At 43.6% G+C, this 19,908-nt stretch overlaps 1 protein-coding gene across 1 annotated transcript in view; it reads right to left on the bottom strand.

Moving 5' to 3' along the window:
* The window catches only part of LOC140417921 (telomerase protein component 1-like), a 135,028-nt gene that overhangs the window by 50,989 nt on the left and 64,131 nt on the right, over nt 1–19,908 (bottom strand). The window contains exon 3 of the mRNA XM_072501353.1: nt 2,326–2,490. Within this exon, the coding sequence (XP_072357454.1) occupies nt 2,326–2,490 (165 nt within the window). The remainder of the gene's footprint in view (nt 1–2,325; nt 2,491–19,908) is intronic.

Raw genomic sequence — 19,908 nt, 5'->3', positions numbered from 1 at the left:
GGGGGGCGGCGAAAGGTTATCGGGGGGGGGGGGAAAGGTTATCGGGGGAGGGGGGAAAGGTTATCGGGGGTGAAAGGTTATCGGAGAGAGGGTTAGGCAGGAATGTGGGAGTTGAGGTTACAATCAGGTCAGCCATGATTTTATCAAATGGCAGAGCAGGCTCGAGGGGCCGCTACTCCCGCTCCTAATTCATGAGCATAAGGCAGTATGGACACCCCGGGCTCCGGAAGACATAAACAACCCACAGCAGGCAGCTCGGTGCACTGGAGGGGGCACCGGTGCCGTCGCAGGACTCTCCAAATCTAGAGGCAAGGAGGGCAGTACCATAGCATCGTCCTCTCCCAAGCCGACATGAGCAGCACCTCAGTGATCACTGAAATCCAGTTCCACAGGGCGGAGCCAGTCACCATAAGACCAAAAGACTATAAAATATCAGAGCAGAATTAGACCATTCGGCCCATCGAGTCTGCTCCGCCATTCAATCATGGCTGATATTTTCTCATCTCCATTCTCCTGCCTTCACCCCATAACCCCTGATCCCCTTATTAATCAAGAACCTATCTATCTCGGTCTTGAAGACACTCGGTGATTTGGCCTCCACAGCCTTCTGCGGCAAAGAGTTCCATAGATTCACCACCCTCTGGCTGAAGACATTCCTCCTCATCTCTGTTTTAAAGGATCGCCCCTTCAGTCTGAGGCTGCTTAACAACCGACTCCTAAATCGCCTGCAGCTACGCGGAGCTTGGAGACACCAGGAAGACAGCAGGAGAGCCCCCAGGGACATCCTCCAAGCAACCCTGCCGACTCCCGCGAGATCCTGTCCAAGCCAAAGTGGAGGAGGCCCATTCCGGAAGGCCTCAAACACATAGGAAGACTCTGTTGGGTTGGTGGAGTTGAGGTGTTGGAGGGAGCGGGCGAACCTCCATAACTACTGCAGTGCACCTTGCAGGTGGCGCAACACTGTTGGCCCTGTCCGTCGATGGTGGAGGGAATGGACGCTGAAGAGGGCGGATGGAGCACCGATCAGGCGGGGCTGCTTTGTCCTGCGTGGTGCCTGAGCTTCATCTCCCTCACCGATGTCGGTCCACCATCTACAAGGCACAAGTCAGGAGTGTGATGGGATACTCTCCACTTGCCTGGGTGAGTGCGGCTCCGACAACACTCGAGAAGCTCGACACCATCCAGGACAAAGCAGCCCCGCTTTGATCGGCACCCCATCCACAAACATTCACTCCCTCCACCACCGACGCACAGCGGCAGCAGTGTGTTCACGCGCCATTAGCTTTGTGGGTGGGGCACCGAGCATCGTGGGGCCGCTTTGTTCTGGATGGTGTCGAGCTTCTCGAGTGTTGTTGGAGCCGCACTCAAATCAGTGGCACAAATCCATCACACTCCTGACTTAGGCCGTGCAGGTGGGAGGGGAGTTACTAACCGCAGGATTCCCAGCCTATGACCTGCTCTTGTAGCCACAAAATAAATAAGATATATACAGCTGGTCCAGTTCAGTTTCTGATCAACAGTAAATCCCAGGGGGCAGCACGGTGGCGCAGTGGGTTAGCCGTTTTGCCTCACGGCGCCAAAGTCCCAGGTTCGATCCCGGCTCTGGGTCACTGTCCGTGTGGGGTTTGCACATTCTCCCCGTGTTTGCATGGATTTCACCCCCACAACCCAAAGATGTGCAGGTTAGGTGGATTGGCCACGATAAATTGCCCCTTAATTGGAAAAAATGAATTGGGTACTCGAAATTTAATTTTTTTAAATTGTTTTTAAAATAGTAAACCCCAGGATGTTCTGGGGGGGGGAAATCGATGGATAGGGGGCGAGAAGAGTGTGGGTGAGATTGAGGTGTGCTGGACTATCCCATGAAGGTGAAGAAATGAACAACTGCTAACATGAGACCGGTATCGGGAATGATGAGCTGATGAAGGGAGGGTTGCAGGAACACACCAAGGTTCCTTCAGCAGCACCTTGCAAACCTATGACCACGACCATCGAGAAGGACAAGAGCAGCAGATACCTGGGAACCCCACCACCTGGAGGCTCCCCTCCAAGTTACTCACCACCCTGACTTGGAAATATACCGCAATTCCTTCACCGTCGCAATGTCCTGGAACTCCCTCCCTAACAGCACAGTGGGTGTACCTACACCTCAAGGACTACAGCGGGTTCACGACGGCAACTCGCCACCATCTTCTGAAGGGCAATCAGGAAAGGCAACAAATGGTGCCCAAACCAGCAAATACTCCTGGGTATTCAAAATTTAGGGTGTCAATTGGCACTATCCGACGAGGAAATCCACCTATCCGGGTTAATTCACGCTCTCACCTTCTTCCCTTGCAGTCCGGCATCCTGGTTCTGTGAAGGGTCAGGAACATCGCGCAGCTCCTCATCAACAAGGGCCCCGCGGGCTTGCTCGAGGTCCTCATATTCCTGAGCTGACAGGTTGTAGCTGGGCAAGAGCTCAGACTCCTCAGCTGGGTCCTCCAATACCTGACAGATAAAAAGATGGAGGGCATTAAAAACAGCTGGAGGTAAAATTCCATCTTTTATTCTCACTCCACAGTGTAAGTGTTGCCCACTTTCTCCGTCTTATAGCTTTGACAAAGGGTCATCTGGATTCAAAACCCCTCGAGTAGATTCCAGTCTGTAACTCACACCCGGGTATCTGTTATTCTGTATCTCAACCACCCAAACACATCGATTAGATTCCAGTCTGTAACTCACTCCCGGGTATCTGTTATTCTATATATAAACCACCCGAACCCCTCAATTAGATTCCAGTCTGTAACTCACTCCCGGGTATCTGTTATTCTATACGTAAACCACCCAAACCCCTCGATTAGATTCCAGTCTGTAACTCACTCCCGGGTATCTGTTATTCTATATCTCAACCACACAAACACATCGATTAGATTCCAGTCTGTAACTCACTCCCGGGTATCTGTTATTCTATATATAAACCACGCAAACCCCTCGATTAGATTCCAGTCTGTAACTCACTCCCGGGTATCTGTTATTCTATATATAAACCATCCAAACCCCTCGATTAGATTCCAGTCTGTAACTCACTCCCGGGTATCTGTTATTCTATATATAAACCTCCCAAACCCCTCGATTAGATTCCAGTCTGTAACTCACTCCCGGGTATCTGTTATTCTATATATAAACCACCCAAACCCCTCGATTAGATTCCAGTCTGTAACTCACTCCCGGGTATCTGTTATTCTATATATAAACCACCCAAACCCCTTGATTAGATTCCAGTCTGTAACTCACTCCCGGGTATCCGTTACTCTATATATAAACCACCCGAACCCCTCGATTAGATTCCAGTCTGTAACTCACTCCCGGGTATCTGTTATTCTATATATAAACCATCCAAACCCCTCGATTAGATTCCAGTCTGTAACTCACTCCCCGGTATCTGTTATTCTATATATAAACCACCTAAACCCCTCGATTAGCTTCCAGTCTGTAACTCACTTCCGGGTATCTGTTATTCTATATATAAACTACCCGAACCCCTCGATTAGATTCCAGTCTGTAACTCACTCCCGGGTATCTGTTATTCTATATATAAACCACCCAAACCCCTTGATTAGATGCCAGTCTGTAACTCACTCCCGGGTATCTGTTATTCTATATATAAACCACCCGAACCCCTCGATTAGATTCCAGTCTGTAACTCACTCCCGGGTATCTGTTATTCTATATATAAACCACCCAAACCCCTCGATTAGATTCCAGTCTGTAACTCACTCCCGGGTATCTGTTATTCTATATATAAACCACGCAAACCCCTCGATTAGATTCCAGTCTGTAACTCACTCCCGGGTATCTGTTATTCTATATATAAACCACCCAAACCACTCTATTAGATTCCAGTCTGTAACTCACTCCCGGGTATCTGTTATTCTATATCTCAACCACCCAAACACATCGATTAGATTCCAGTCTGTAACTCACTCCCGGGTATCTGCTATTCTAGATATAAACCACCCAAACCCCTCGATTAGATTCCAGTCTGTAACTCACTCCCGGGTATCTGTTAATCTCTATATAAACCACCCAAACACCTCGATTAGATTCCAGTCTGTAACTCACTACCAGGTATCTGTTATTCTATATTTAAACCACCCAAACCCCTCGATTAGATTCCAGTCTGTAACTCACTCCCGGGTATCTGCTATTCTATCTCTAAACCACCCGAACCCCTCGCTTAGATTCCAGTCTGTAACTCACTCCCGGGTATCTGTTATTCTATATATAAACCACCCAAACCCCTCGATTAGATTCCAGTCTGTAACTCACTCCTGGGTATCTGTTATTCTATACATAAACCACCCAAACCCCTTGATTAGATTCCAGTCTGTAACTCACTCCCGGGTATCTGTTATTCTATATACAAACCACCCAAACACCTCGATTAGATTCCAGTCTGTAACTCACTCCCGGGTATCTGTTATTCTCTATATAAACCACCCAAACACCTCGATTAGATTCCAGTCTGTAACTCACTCCCGGGTATCTGTTATTCTATATATAAACCACCCAAACCCCTTGATTAGATTTCAGTCTGTAACTCACTCCCGGGTATCAGTTAGTCTATATATAAACCACCCAAACCCCTCGATTAGATTCCAGTCTGTAACTCACTCCCGGGTATCTGTTATTCTATATATAAAGCACCCAAACTCCTCGATTAGATTCCAGTCTGTAACTCACTCCCGGGTATCTGTTATTCAACATATAAACCACCCAAACACCTCGATTAGATTCCAGTCTGTAACTCACTCCCGGGTATCTGTTATTCTATATATAAACCACCCGAGCCCCTCGATTAGATTCCAGTCTGTAACTCACTCCCGGGTATCTGTTATTCTATATATAAACCACCCAAACCCCTTGATTAGATTCCAGTCTGTAATTCACTCCCGGGTATCTGTTATTCTATATATAAAGCACCCAAACTCCTCGATTAGATTCCAGTCTGTAACTCACTCCCAGGTATCCGTTACTCGATATATAAACCACCCAAACCCCTCGATTAGATTCCAGTCCGTAACTCACTCCCGGGTATCTGTTATTCTACACAAAAACCACATGAACCCCTCAATTAGATTCCAGTCTGTAACTCACTCCCGGATATCTGTTATTCTATATATAAACCACCCAAACCCCTCGATTAGATTCCACTCTGCAACTCACTCCCGGGTATCTGTTATTCTATATATAAACCACCCGAACCCTCGATTAGATTCCAGTCTGTAACTCACTCCCGGGTATCTGTTATTCTATATATAAACCACCCAAACCCCTCGATGACATTCCAGTCTGTAACTCACTCACGGGTATCTGTTATTCTATATATAAACCATGCAAACCCCTCGATTAGATTCCAGTCTGTAACTCACTCCCGGGTATCTGTTATTCTATATATAAACCACCCGAACCCCTCGATTAGATTCCAGTCTGCAACTCAGTCCCGGGTATCTGTTATTCTATCTCTAAACCACCCAAAACTCTCGATTAGATTCCAGTCTGTAACTCACTCCCGGGTATCTGTTATTCTATATATAACCCACCCGAACACCTCGATTAGATTCCAGTCTGTAACTCACTCCCCGGTATCTGTTATTCTATATATAAACCACCTAAACCCCTCGATTAGATTCCAGTCTGTAACTCACTTCCGGGTATCTGTTATTCTATATATAAACTACCCGAACCCCTCGATTAGATTCCAGTCTGTAACTCACTCCCGGGTATCTGTTATTCTATATATAAACCACCCAAACCCCTTGATTAGATCTCAGTCTGTAACTCACTCCCGGGTATCTGTTATTCTATATATAAACGACCCGAACCCCTCGACTAGATTCCAGTCTGTAACTCACTCCCGGGTATCTGTTATTCTATATATAAACCACCCAAACCCCTCGATAAGATTCCAGTCTGTAACTCACTCCCGGGTATCTGTTATTCTATATATAAACCACCCAAACCACTCGATTAGATTCCAGTCTGTAACTCACTCCCGGGTATCTGTTATTCTATATCTCAGCCACCCAAACACATCGATTAGATTCCAGTCTGTAACTCACTCCCGGGTATCTGCTATTCTAGATATAAACCACCCAAACCCCTCGATTAGATTCCAGTCTGTAACTCACTCCCGGGTATCTGTTATTCTCTATATAAACCACCCAAACACCTCGATTAGATTCCAGTCTGTAACTCACTCCCAGGTATCTGTTATTCTATATTTAAACCACCAAAACCCCTCGATTAGATTCCAGTCTGTAACTCACTCCCGGGTATCTGCTATTCTATCTCTAAACCACCCGAACCCCTCGATTAGATTTCAGTCTGTAACTCACTCCCGGGTATCTGTTATTCTATATATAAACCACCCAAACCCCTTGATTAGATTCCAGTCTGTAACTCACTCCCAGGTATCCGTTACTCGATATATAAACCACCCAAACCCCTCGATTAGATTCCAGTCCGTAACTCACTCCCGGGTATCTGTTATTCTACACAAAAACCACATGAACCCCTTGATTAGATTCCAGTCTGTAACTCACTCCCGGATATCTGTTATTCTATATATAAACCACCCAAACCCCTCGATTAGATTCCACTCTGCAACTCACTCCCGGGTATCTGTTATTCTATATATAAACCATCCAAAACCCTCGATTAGATTCCAGTCTGTAACTCACTCCCGGGTATCTGTTATTCTATATATAAACCACCCGAATCTCTTGATTAGATTCCAGTCTGTAACTCACTCCCAGGTATCTGTTATTCTATATATAAACCACCCAAACACCTCGATTAGATTCCACTCTGCAACTCACTCCCGGGTATCTGTTATTCTATATATAAACCACCCGAACCCCTCGAATAGATTCCAGTCTGTAACGCATTCCAGTGTATCTGTTATTCTATATATAAACCACCCGAACCCCTCGATTAGATTCCAGTCTGTAACTCACTCCCGGGTATCTGTTATTCTATATATAAACCACCCAAACCCCTCGATGACATTCCAGTCTGTAACTCACTCCCGGGTATCTGTTATTCTATATATAAACCACACGAACCCCTCGATTAGATTCCAGTCTGTAACTCACTCCCGGGTATCTGTTATTCTATATATAAACCACCCAAACCCCTCGATGACATTCCAGTCTGTAACTCACTCACGGGTATCTGTTATTCCATATATAAATAACCCGAACCCCTCGATTAGATTCTAGTCTGTAACTCACTCCCGGGTATCTGTTATTCTATATATAAACCACCCAAACCCCTCGATTAGATTCCAGTCTGCAACTCAGTCCCGGGTATCTGTTATTCTATCTCTAAACCACCCAAAACTCTCGATTAGATTCCAGTCTGTAACTCACTCCCGGTTATCTGTTATTCTATATATAAACCACCCAAATCCCTCGATTAGGTTCCACTCTGCAACTCACTCCCGGGTATCTGTTAATCTATATATAAACCACCCACACCCCTCGATTAGGTTCCAGTCTGTAACTCACTCCCGGGTATCTGTTATTCTATATATAAACCACCCAAACCCCTCGATTAGATTCCATTCTGTAACTCACTCCCGGGTATCTGTTATTCTATATATAAACCATCCAAAACCCTTGATTAGATTCCAGTCTGTAACTCACTCCAGGGTATCTGTTATTCTATATATTAACCACCCGAACCCCTCGATTAGATTCCAGTCTGTAACCCACTCCCGGGTATCTGTTATTCTATATATAAACCACCCAAACCCCTCGATTATATTCCAGTCTGTAACTCACTCCCGGGTGTCTGTTATTCTATATATAAACCACCCAAACCCCTCGATTAGATTCCAGTCTGTAACTCACTCCCGGGTATCTGTTATTCTATATATAAACCACCCAAACACCTCGATTGGATTCCAGTCTGCAACTCACTCCCGGGTATCTGTTATTCGATATATAAACCACCCGAACCCCTCGATTAGATTCCAGTCTGTAACTCACTTCCGTGTATCCGTTATTCTATATATGAACCACCCAAACCCCTCGATTAGATTCCAGTCTGTAACTCACTCCTGGGTATCTGTTATTCTATATATAAACCACCCGAACCTCTCGATTAAATTCCAGTCTGTAACTCACTCCCGGGTATCTGTTATTCTATATATAAACCATCCAAACCCCTCAATTAGATTTCAGTGTGTAACTCGCTCCCGGGTATCTGTTATTCTATATATAAACCACCCGAACCCCTCGATTAGATTCCAGTCTGTAACTCACTCCCGGGTATCTGTTATTCTATATATAAACCACCCGAACCCCTCGATTAGATTCCAGTCTGTAACTCACTCCCGGGTATCTGTAATTCTATATCTAAACCACCCAAACCCCTCGATTAGATTACAGTCTGTAACTCACTCCCTCTGTTATTCTATATATAAACCACCCAAACCACTCGATGAGATTCCAGTCTGTAACTCACTCACGGGTATCTGTTATTCTATATATAAATAACCCGAACCCCTCGATTAGATTCCAGTCTGTAACTCACTCCCGGGTATCTGTTATTCTATATATAAACCACCCAAACCCCTCGATTAGATTCCAGTCTGTAACTCACTCCCGGGTATCTGTTATTCTATATATAAACCACCCGAACCCCTCGATTAGATTCCAGTCTGTAACTCACTCCCGGGTATCTGTTATTGTATATATAAACCACCCGAACCCCTCGATTAGATTCCAGTCTGTAACTCACTCCCGGGTATCTGTAATTCTATATATAAACCACCCAAAACTCTCGATTAAATTCCAGTCTGTAACTCACTCCCGGGTATCTGTTATTCTATATATGAACCACCCAAACCCCTCGATTCGATTCCAGTCTGTAACTCACTCCCGGTTATCTGTTATTCTATATATAAACCACCCAAACCCCTCGATTAGATTCCAGTCTGTAAATCACTCCCGGGTATCTGTTATTCTATATCTAAACCACCCAAACCCCTCGATTAGATTCCAGTCTGTAACTCACTCCCGGGTGTCTGTTATTCTATATATAAACCATCCAAACCCGTCGATTAGATTCCAGTCTGTAACTCACTCCCGGGTATCTGTTATTCTATATATAAACCACCCAAACCCCTTGATTAGATTCCAGTCTGTAACTCACTCCAGTGTATCTGTTATTCTATATATAAACCACCCGAACCACTCGATTAGATTCCAGTCTGTAACCCACTCTCGGGTATCTGTTATTCTATATATAAACCACCCAAACCCCTTGATTAGGTTCCAGTCTGTAACTCACTCCCGGGTATCTGTTATTCTATATATAAACCACCCAAACGCCTCGATTAGATTCCAGTCTGTAACTCACTCCTGGGTATCTGTTATTCTACATATAAACCACCCAAACCCCTCGATTAGATTCCAGTCTGTAACTCACTCTCGGGTACCTGTTATTCTATATATAACCACCCAAAACCCTCGATAGATCCCAGTCTGTCACTCACTCCCGGGTATCTGTTATTCTATATATAAACCACCCGAACCCCTCGATTAGATTCCAGTCTGTAACTCACTCCCGGGTATCTGTTATTGTATATATAAACCACCCGAACCCCTCGATTAGATTCCAGTCTGTAACTCACTCCCGGGTATCTGTAATTCTATATATAAACCACCCAAAACTCTCGATTAAATTCCAGTCTGTAACTCACTCCCGGGTATCTGTTATTCTATATATAAACCACCCAAACCCCTTGATTAGATTCCAGTCTGTAACTCACTCCACTGTATCTGTTATTCTATATATAAACCACCCGAACCACTCGATTAGATTCCAGTCTGTAACCCACTCTCGGGTATCTGTTATTCTATATATAAACCACCCAAACCCCTTGATTAGGTTCCAGTCTGTAACTCACTCCCGGGTATCTGTTATTCTATATATAAACCACCCAAACGCCTCGATTAGATTCCAGTCTGTAGCTCACTCCTGGGTATCTGTTATTCTATATATAAACCACCCAAACCCCTCGATTAGATTCCAGTCTGTAACTCACTCCCGGGTATCTGTTATTCTATATATAAACCTCCCAAACCCCTCGATTAGATTCCAGTCTGTAACTCACTCCCGGGTATCTGTTATTCTATATATAAACCACCCAAACCCCTCGATTAGATTCCAGTCTGTAACTCACTCCCGGGTATCTGTTATTCTATATATAAACCACCCAAACCCCTTGATTAGATTCCAGTCTGTAACTCACTCCCGGGTATCCGTTACTCTATATATAAACCACCCGAACCCCTCGATTAGATTCCAGTCTGTAACTCACTCCCGGGTATCTGTTATTCTATATATAAACCATCCAAACCCCTCGATTAGATTCCAGTCTGTAACTCACTCCCCGGTATCTGTTATTCTATATATAAACCACCTAAACCCCTCGATTAGCTTCCAGTCTGTAACTCACTTCCGGGTATCTGTTATTCTATATATAAACTACCCGAACCCCTCGATTAGATTCCAGTCTGTAACTCACTCCCGGGTATCTGTTATTCTATATATAAACCACCCAAACCCCTTGATTAGATGCCAGTCTGTAACTCACTCCCGGGTATCTGTTATTCTATATATAAACTACCCGAACCCCTCGATTAGATTCCAGTCTGTAACTCACTCCCGGGTATCTGTTATTCTATATATAAACCACCCAAACCCCTCGATTAGATTCCAGTCTGTAACTCACTCCCGGGTATCTGTTATTCTATATATAAACCACGCAAACCCCTCGATTAGATTCCAGTCTGTAACTCACTCCCGGGTATCTGTTATTCTATATATAAACCACCCAAACCACTCGATTAGATTCCAGTCTGTAACTCACTCCCGGGTATCTGTTATTCTATATCTCAACCACCCAAACACATCGATTAGATTCCAGTCTGTAACTCACTCCCGGGTATCTGCTATTCTAGATATAAACCACCCAAACCCCTCGATTAGATTCCAGTCTGTAACTCACTCCCGGGTATCTGTTAATCTCTATATAAACCACCCAAACACCTCGATTAGATTCCAGTCTGTAACTCACTACCAGGTATCTGTTATTCTATATTTAAACCACCCAAACCCCTCGATTAGATTCCAGTCTGTAACTCACTCCCGGGTATCTGCTATTCTATCTCTAAACCACCCGAACCCCTTGCTTAGATTCCAGTCTGTAACTCACTCCCGGGTATCTGTTATTCTATATATAAACCACCCAAACCCCTCGATTAGATTCCAGTCTGTAACTCACTCCTGGGTATCTGTTATTCTATACATAAACCACCCAAACCCCTTGATTAGATTCCAGTCTGTAACTCACTCCCGGGTATCTGTTATTCTATATACAAACCACCCAAACACCTCGATTAGATTCCAGTCTGTAACTCACTCCCGGGTATCTGTTATTCTCTATATAAACCACCCAAACACCTCGATTAGATTCCAGTCTGTAACTCACTCCCGGGTATCTGTTATTCTATATATAAACCACCCAAACCCCTTGATTAGATTTCAGTCTGTAACTCACTCCCGGTTATCAGTTAGTCTATATATAAACCACCCAAACCCCTCGATTAGATTCCAGTCTGTAACTCACTCCCGGGTATCTGTTATTCTATATATAAAGCACCCAAACTCCTCGATTAGATTCCAGTCTGTAACTCACTCCCGGGTATCTGTTATTCTATATATAAACCACCCAAACACCTCGATTAGATTCCAGTCTGTAACTCACTCCCGGGTATCTGTTATTCTATATATAAACCACCCGAGCCCCTCGATTAGATTCCAGTCTGTAACTCACTCCCGGGTATCTGTTATTCTATATATAAACCACCCAAACCCCTTGATTAGATTCCAGTCTGTAATTCACTCCCGGGTATCTGTTATTCTATATATAAAGCACCCAAACTCCTCGATTAGATTCCAGTCTGTAACTCACTCCCAGGTATCCGTTACTCGATATATAAACCACCCAAACCCCTCGATTAGATTCCAGTCCGTAACTCACTCCCGGGTATCTGTTATTCTACACAAAAACCACATGAACCCCTCGATTAGATTCCAGTCTGTAACTCACTCCCGGATATCTGTTATTCTATATATAAACCACCCAAACCCCTCGATTAGATTCCACTCTGCAACTCACTCCCGGGTATCTGTTATTCTATATATAAACCACCCGAACCCTCGATTAGATTCCAGTCTGTAACTCACTCCCGGGTATCTGTTATTCTATATATAAACCATGCAAACCCCTCGATTAGATTCCAGTCTGTAACTCACTCCCGGGTATCTGTTATTCTATATATAAACCACCCGAACCCCTCGATTAGATTCCAGTCTGCAACTCAGTCCCGGGTATCTGTTATTCTATCTCTAAACCACCCAAAACTCTCGATTAGATTCCAGTCTGTAACTCACTCCCGGGTATCTGTTATTCTATATATAACCCACCCGAACACCTCGATTAGATTCCAGTCTGTAACTCACTCCCCGGTATCTGTTATTCTATATATAAACCACCTAAACCCCTCGATTAGATTCCAGTCTGTAACTCACTTCCGGGTATCTGTTATTCTATATATAAACTACCCGAACCCCTCGATTAGATTCCAGTCTGTAACTCACTCCCGGGTATCTGTTATTCTATATATAAACCACCCAAACCCCTTGATTAGATCCCAGTCTGTAACTCACTCCCGGGTATCTGTTATTCTATATATAAACGACCCGAACCCCTCGACTAGATTCCAGTCTGTAACTCACTCCCGGGTATCTGTTATTCTATATATAAACCACCCAAACCCCTCGATTAGATTCCAGTCTGTAACTCACTCCCGGGTATCTGTTATTCTATATATAAACCACCCAAACCACTCGATTAGATTCCAGTCTGTAACTCACTCCCGGGTATCTGTTATTCTATATCTCAGCCACCCAAACACATCGATTAGATTCCAGTCTGTAACTCACTCCCGGGTATCTGCTATTCTAGATATAAACCACCCAAACCCCTCGATTAGATTCCAGTCTGTAACTCACTCCCGGGTATCTGTTATTCTCTATATAAACCACCCAAACACCTCGATTAGATTCCAGTCTGTAACTCACTCCCAGGTATCTGTTATTCTATATTTAAACCACCCAAACCCCTCGATTAGATTCCAGTCTGTAACTCACTCCCGGGTATCTGCTATTCTATCTCTAAACCACCCGAACCCCTCGATTAGATTTCAGTCTGTAACTCACTCCCGGGTATTTGTTATTCTATATATAAACCACCCAAACCCCTTGATTAGATTCCAGTCTGTAACTCACTCCCAGGTATCCGTTACTCGATATATAAACCACCCAAACCCCTCGATTAGATTCCAGTCCGTAACTCACTCCCGGGTATCTGTTATTCTACACAAAAACCACATGAACCCCTTGATTAGATTCCAGTCTGTAACTCACTCCCGGATATCTGTTATTCTATATATAAACCACCCAAACCCCTCGATTAGATTCCACTCTGCAACTCACTCCCGGGTATCTGTTATTCTATATATAAACCATCCAAAACCCTCGATTAGATTCCAGTCTGTAACTCACTCCCGGGTATCTGTTATTCTATATATAAACCACCCGAATCTCTTGATTAGATTCCAGTCTGTAACTCACTCCCAGGTATCTGTTATTCTATATATAAACCACCCAAACACCTCGATTAGATTCCACTCTGCAACTCACTCCCGGGTATCTGTTATTCTATATATAAACCACCCGAACCCCTCGAATAGATTCCAGTCTGTAACGCATTCCAGTGTATCTGTTATTCTATATATAAACCACCCGAACCCCTCGATTAGATTCCAGTCTGTAACTCACTCCCGGGTATCTGTTATTCTGTATATAAACCACCCGAACCCCTCGATTAGATTCCAGTCTGTAACTCACTCCCGGGTATCTGTTATTCTATATATAAACCACCCAAACCCCTCGATGACATTCCAGTCTGTAACTCACTCCCGGGTGTCTGTTATTCCATATATAAATAACCCGAACCCCTCGATTAGATTCTAGTCTGTAACTCACTCCCGGGTATCTGTTATTCTATATATAAACCACCCAAACCCCTCGATTAGATTCCAGTCTGCAACTCAGTCCCGGGTATCTGTTATTCTATCTCTAAACCACCCAAAACTCTCGATTAGATTCCAGTCTGTAACTCACTCCCGGTAATCTGTTATTCTATATATAAACCACCCGAACCCCTCGATTAGATTCCAGTGTGTAACTCACTCCCGGGTATCAGTTATTCTATTTATAAACCATCCGAACCCCTCGATTAGATTCCAGTCTGTAACCCACTCCCGGGTATCTGTTATTCTATCTCTAAACCACCCAAAACTCTCGATTATATTCCAGTCTGTAACTCACTCCCGGGTGTCTGTTATTCTATATATAAACCACCCAAACCCCTCGATTAGATTCCAGTCTGTAACTCACTCCCGGGTATCTGTTATTCTATATATAAACCACCCAAACACCTCGATTGGATTCCAGTCTGCAACTCACTCCCGGGTATCTGTTATTCGATATATAAACCACCCGAACCCCTCGATTAGATTCCAGTCTGTAACTCACTTCCGGGTATCCGTTATTCTATATATGAACCACCCAAACCCCTCGATTAGATTCCAGTCTGTAACTCACTCCTGGGTATCTGTTATTCTATATATAAACCACCCGAACCTCTCGATTAAATTCCAGTCTGTAACTCACTCCCGGGTATCTGTTATTCTATATATAAACCATCCAAACCCCTCAATTAGATTTCAGTGTGTAACTCGCTCCCGGGTATCTGTTATTCTATATATAAACCACCCGAACCCCTCGATTAGATTCCAGTCTGTAACTCACTCCCGGGTATCTGTTATTCTATATATAAACCACCCAAACCCCTCGATTAGATTCCAGTCTGCAACTCACTCCCGGGTATCTGTTGTTCTATATATCAACCACCCAACCCCTCGATTAGATTCCAGTCTGCAACTCTCTCCGGGTATCTGTTGTTCTATATATCAACCACCCAACCCCTCGATTAGATTCCAGTCTGTAACTCACTCCTGGGTATCTGTTATTCTATATATAAACCACCCGAACCCCTCGATTAGATTCCAGTCTGTAACTCACTCCCGGGTATCTGTAATTCTATATCTAAACCACCCAAACCCCTCGATTAGATTACAGTCTGTAACTCACTCCCTCTGTTATTCTATATATAAACAACCCAAACCCCTCGATGACATTCCAGTCTGTAACTCACTCACGGGTATCTGTTATTCCATATATAAATAACCCGAACCCCTCGATTAGATTCTAGTCTGTAACTCACTCCCGGGTATCTGTTATTCTATATATAAACCACCCAAACCCCTCGATTAGATTCCAGTCTGCAACTCAGTCCCGGGTATCTGTTATTCTATCTCTAAACCACCCAAAACTCTCGATTAGATTCCAGTCTGTAACTCACTCCCGGTTATCTGTTATTCTATATATAAACCACCCAAATCCCTCGATTAGGTTCCACTCTGCAACTCACTCCCGGGTATCTGTTAATCTATATATAAACCACCCACACCCCTCGATTAGGTTCCAGTCTGTAACTCACTCCCGGGTATCTGTTATTCTATATATAAACCACCCAAACCCCTCGATTAGATTCCATTCTGTAACTCACTCCCGGGTATCTGTTATTCTATATATAAACCATCCAAAACCCTTGATTAGATTCCAGTCTGTAACTCACTCCAGGGTATCTGTTATTCTATATATTAACCACCCGAACCCCTCGATTAGATTCCAGTCTGTAACCCACTCCCGGGTATCTGTTATTCTATATATAAACCACCCAAACCCCTCGATTATATTCCAGTCTGTAACTCACTCCCGGGTGTCTGTTATTCTATATATAAACCACCCAAACCCCTCGATTAGATTCCAGTCTGTAACTCACTCCCGGGTATCTGTTATTCTATATATAAACCACCCAAACACCTCGATTGGATTCCAGTCTGCAACTCACTCCCGGGTATCTGTTATTCGATATATAAACCACCCGAACCCCTCGATTAGATTCCAGTCTGTAACTCACTTCCGTGTATCCGTTATTCTATATATGAACCACCCAAACCCCTCGATTAGATTCCAGTCTGTAACTCACTCCTGGGTATCTGTTATTCTATATATAAACCACCCGAACCTCTCGATTAAATTCCAGTCTGTAACTCACTCCCGGGTATCTGTTATTCTATATATAAACCATCCAAACCCCTCAATTAGATTTCAGTGTGTAACTCGCTCCCGGGTATCTGTTATTCTATATATAAACCACCCGAACCCCTCGATTAGATTCCAGTCTGTAACTCACTCCCGGGTATCTGTTATTCTATATATAAACCACCCGAACCCCTCGATTAGATTCCAGTCTGCAACTCTCTCCGGGTATCTGTTGTTCTATATATCAACCACCCAACCCCTCGATTAGATTCCAGTCTGTAACTCACTCCTGGGTATCTGTTATTCTATATATAAACCACCCGAACCCCTCGATTAGATTCCAGTCTGTAACTCACTCCCGGGTATCTGTAATTCTATATCTAAACCACCCAAACCCCTCGATTAGATTACAGTCTGTAACTCACTCCCTCTGTTATTCTATATATAAACCACCCAAACCACTCGATGAGATTCCAGTCTGTAACTCACTCACGGGTATCTGTTATTCTATATATAAACCACCCAAACGCCTCGATTAGATTCCAGTCTGTAACTCACTCCTGGGTATCTGTTATTCTACATATAAACCACCCAAACCCCTCGATTAGATTCCAGTCTGTAACTCACTCTCGGGTACCTGTTATTCTATATATAACCACCCAAAACCCTCGATAGATCCCAGTCTGTCACTCACTCCCGGGTATCTGTTATTCTATATATAAACCACCCGAACCCCTCGATTAGATTCCAGTCTGTAACTCACTCCCGGGTATCTGTTATTGTATATATAAACCACCCGAACCCCTCGATTAGATTCCAGTCTGTAACTCACTCCCGGGTATCTGTAATTCTATATATAAACCACCCAAAACTCTCGATTAAATTCCAGTCTGTAACTCACTCCCGGGTATCTGTTATTCTATATATAAACCACCCAAACCCCTCGATTCGATTCCAGTCTGTAACTCACTCCCGGTTATCTGTTATTCTATATATAAACCACCCAAACCCCTCGATTAGATTCCAGTCTGTAAATCACTCCCGGGTATCTGTTATTCTATATATAAACCACCCGAACCCCTCGATTAGATTCCAGTCTGTAACTCACTCCCGGGTGTCTGTTATTCTATATATAAACCATCCAAACCCGTCGATTAGATTCCAGTCTGTAACTCACTCCCGGGTATCTGTTATTCTATATATAAACCACCCAAACCCCTTGATTAGATTCCAGTCTGTAACTCACTCCACTGTATCTGTTATTCTATATATAAACCACCCGAACCACTCGATTAGATTCCAGTCTGTAACCCACTCTCGGGTATCTGTTATTCTATATATAAACCACCCAAACCCCTTGATTAGGTTCCAGTCTGTAACTCACTCCCGGGTATCTGTTATTCTATATATAAACCACCCAAACGCCTCGATTAGATTCCAGTCTGTAGCTCACTCCTGGGTATCTGTTATTCTATATATAAACCACCCAAACCCCTCGATTAGATTCCAGTCTGTAACTCACTCCCGGGTATCTGTTATTCTATATATAAACCTCCCAAACCCCTCGATTAGATTCCAGTCTGTAACTCACTCCCGGGTATCTGTTATTCTATATATAAACCACCCAAACCCCTCGATTAGATTCCAGTCTGTAACTCACTCCCGGGTATCTGTTATTCTATATATAAACCACCCAAACCCCTTGATTAGATTCCAGTCTGTAACTCACTCCCGGGTATCCGTTACTCTATATATAAACCACCCGAACCCCTCGATTAGATTCCAGTCTGTAACTCACTCCCGGGTATCTGTTATTCTATATATAAACCATCCAAACCCCTCGATTAGATTCCAGTCTGTAACTCACTCCCCGGTATCTGTTATTCTATATATAAACCACCTAAACCCCTCGATTAGCTTCCAGTCTGTAACTCACTTCCGGGTATCTGTTATTCTATATATAAACTACCCGAACCCCTCGATTAGATTCCAGTCTGTAACTCACTCCCGGGTATCTGTTATTCTATATATAAACCACCCAAACCCCTTGATTAGATGCCAGTCTGTAACTCACTCCCGGGTATCTGTTATTCTATATATAAACCACCCGAACCCCTCGATTAGATTCCAGTCTGTAACTCACTCCCGGGTATCTGTTATTCTATATATAAACCACCCAAACCCCTCGATTAGATTCCAGTCTGTAACTCACTCCCGGGTATCTGTTATTCTATATATAAACCACGCAAACCCCTCGATTAGATTCCAGTCTGTAACTCACTCCCGGGTATCTGTTATTCTATATATAAACCACCCAAACCACTCGATTAGATTCCAGTCTGTAACTCACTCCCGGGTATCTGTTATTCTATATCTCAACCACCCAAACACATCGATTAGATTCCAGTCTGTAACTCACTCCCGGGTATCTGCTATTCTAGATATAAACCACCCAAACCCCTCGATTAGATTCCAGTCTGTAACTCACTCCCGGGTATCTGTTAATCTCTATATAAACCACCCAAACACCTCGATTAGATTCCAGTCTGTAACTCACTACCAGGTATCTGTTATTCTATATTTAAACCACCCAAACCCCTCGATTAGATTCCAGTCTGTAACTCACTCCCGGGTATCTGCTATTCTATCTCTAAACCACCCGAACCCCTCGCTTAGATTCCAGTCTGTAACTCACTCCCGGGTATCTGTTATTCTATATATAAACCACCCAAACCCCTCGATTAGATTCCAGTCTGTAACTCACTCCTGGGTATCTGTTATTCTATACATAAACCACCCAAACCCCTTGATTAGATTCCAGTCTGTAACTCACTCCCGGGTATCTGTTATTCTATATACAAACCACCCAAACACCTCGATTAGATTCCAGTCTGTAACTCACTCCCGGGTATCTGTTATTCTCTATATAAACCACCCAAACACCTCGATTAGATTCCAGTCTGTAACTCACTCCCGGGTATCTGTTATTCTATATATAAACCACCCAAACCCCTTGATTAGATTTCAGTCTGTAACTCACTCCCGGTTATCAGTTAGTCTATATATAAACCACCCAAACCCCTCGATTAGATTCCAGTCTGTAACTCACTCCCGGGTATCTGTTATTCTATATATAAAGCACCCAAACTCCTCGATTAGATTCCAGTCTGTAACTCACTCCCGGGTATCTGTTATTCTATATATAAACCACCCAAACACCTCGATTAGATTCCAGTCTGTAACTCACTCCCGGGTATCTGTTATTCTATATATAAACCACCCGAGCCCCTCGATTAGATTCCAGTCTGTAACTCACTCCCGGGTATCTGTTATTCTATATATAAACCACCCAAACCCCTTGATTAGATTCCAGTCTGTAATTCACTCCCGGGTATCTGTTATTCTATATATAAAGCACCCAAACTCCTCGATTAGATTCCAGTCTGTAACTCACTCCCAGGTATCCGTTACTCGATATATAAACCACCCAAACCCCTCGATTAGATTCCAGTCCGTAACTCACTCCCGGGTATCTGTTATTCTACACAAAAA

Source organism: Scyliorhinus torazame, chromosome 5 (genome assembly GCF_047496885.1).
Source record: "Scyliorhinus torazame isolate Kashiwa2021f chromosome 5, sScyTor2.1, whole genome shotgun sequence".
Taxonomy (NCBI): domain Eukaryota; kingdom Metazoa; phylum Chordata; class Chondrichthyes; order Carcharhiniformes; family Scyliorhinidae; genus Scyliorhinus; species Scyliorhinus torazame.
This window is presented reverse-complemented; position numbering and strand designations above follow the sequence as displayed.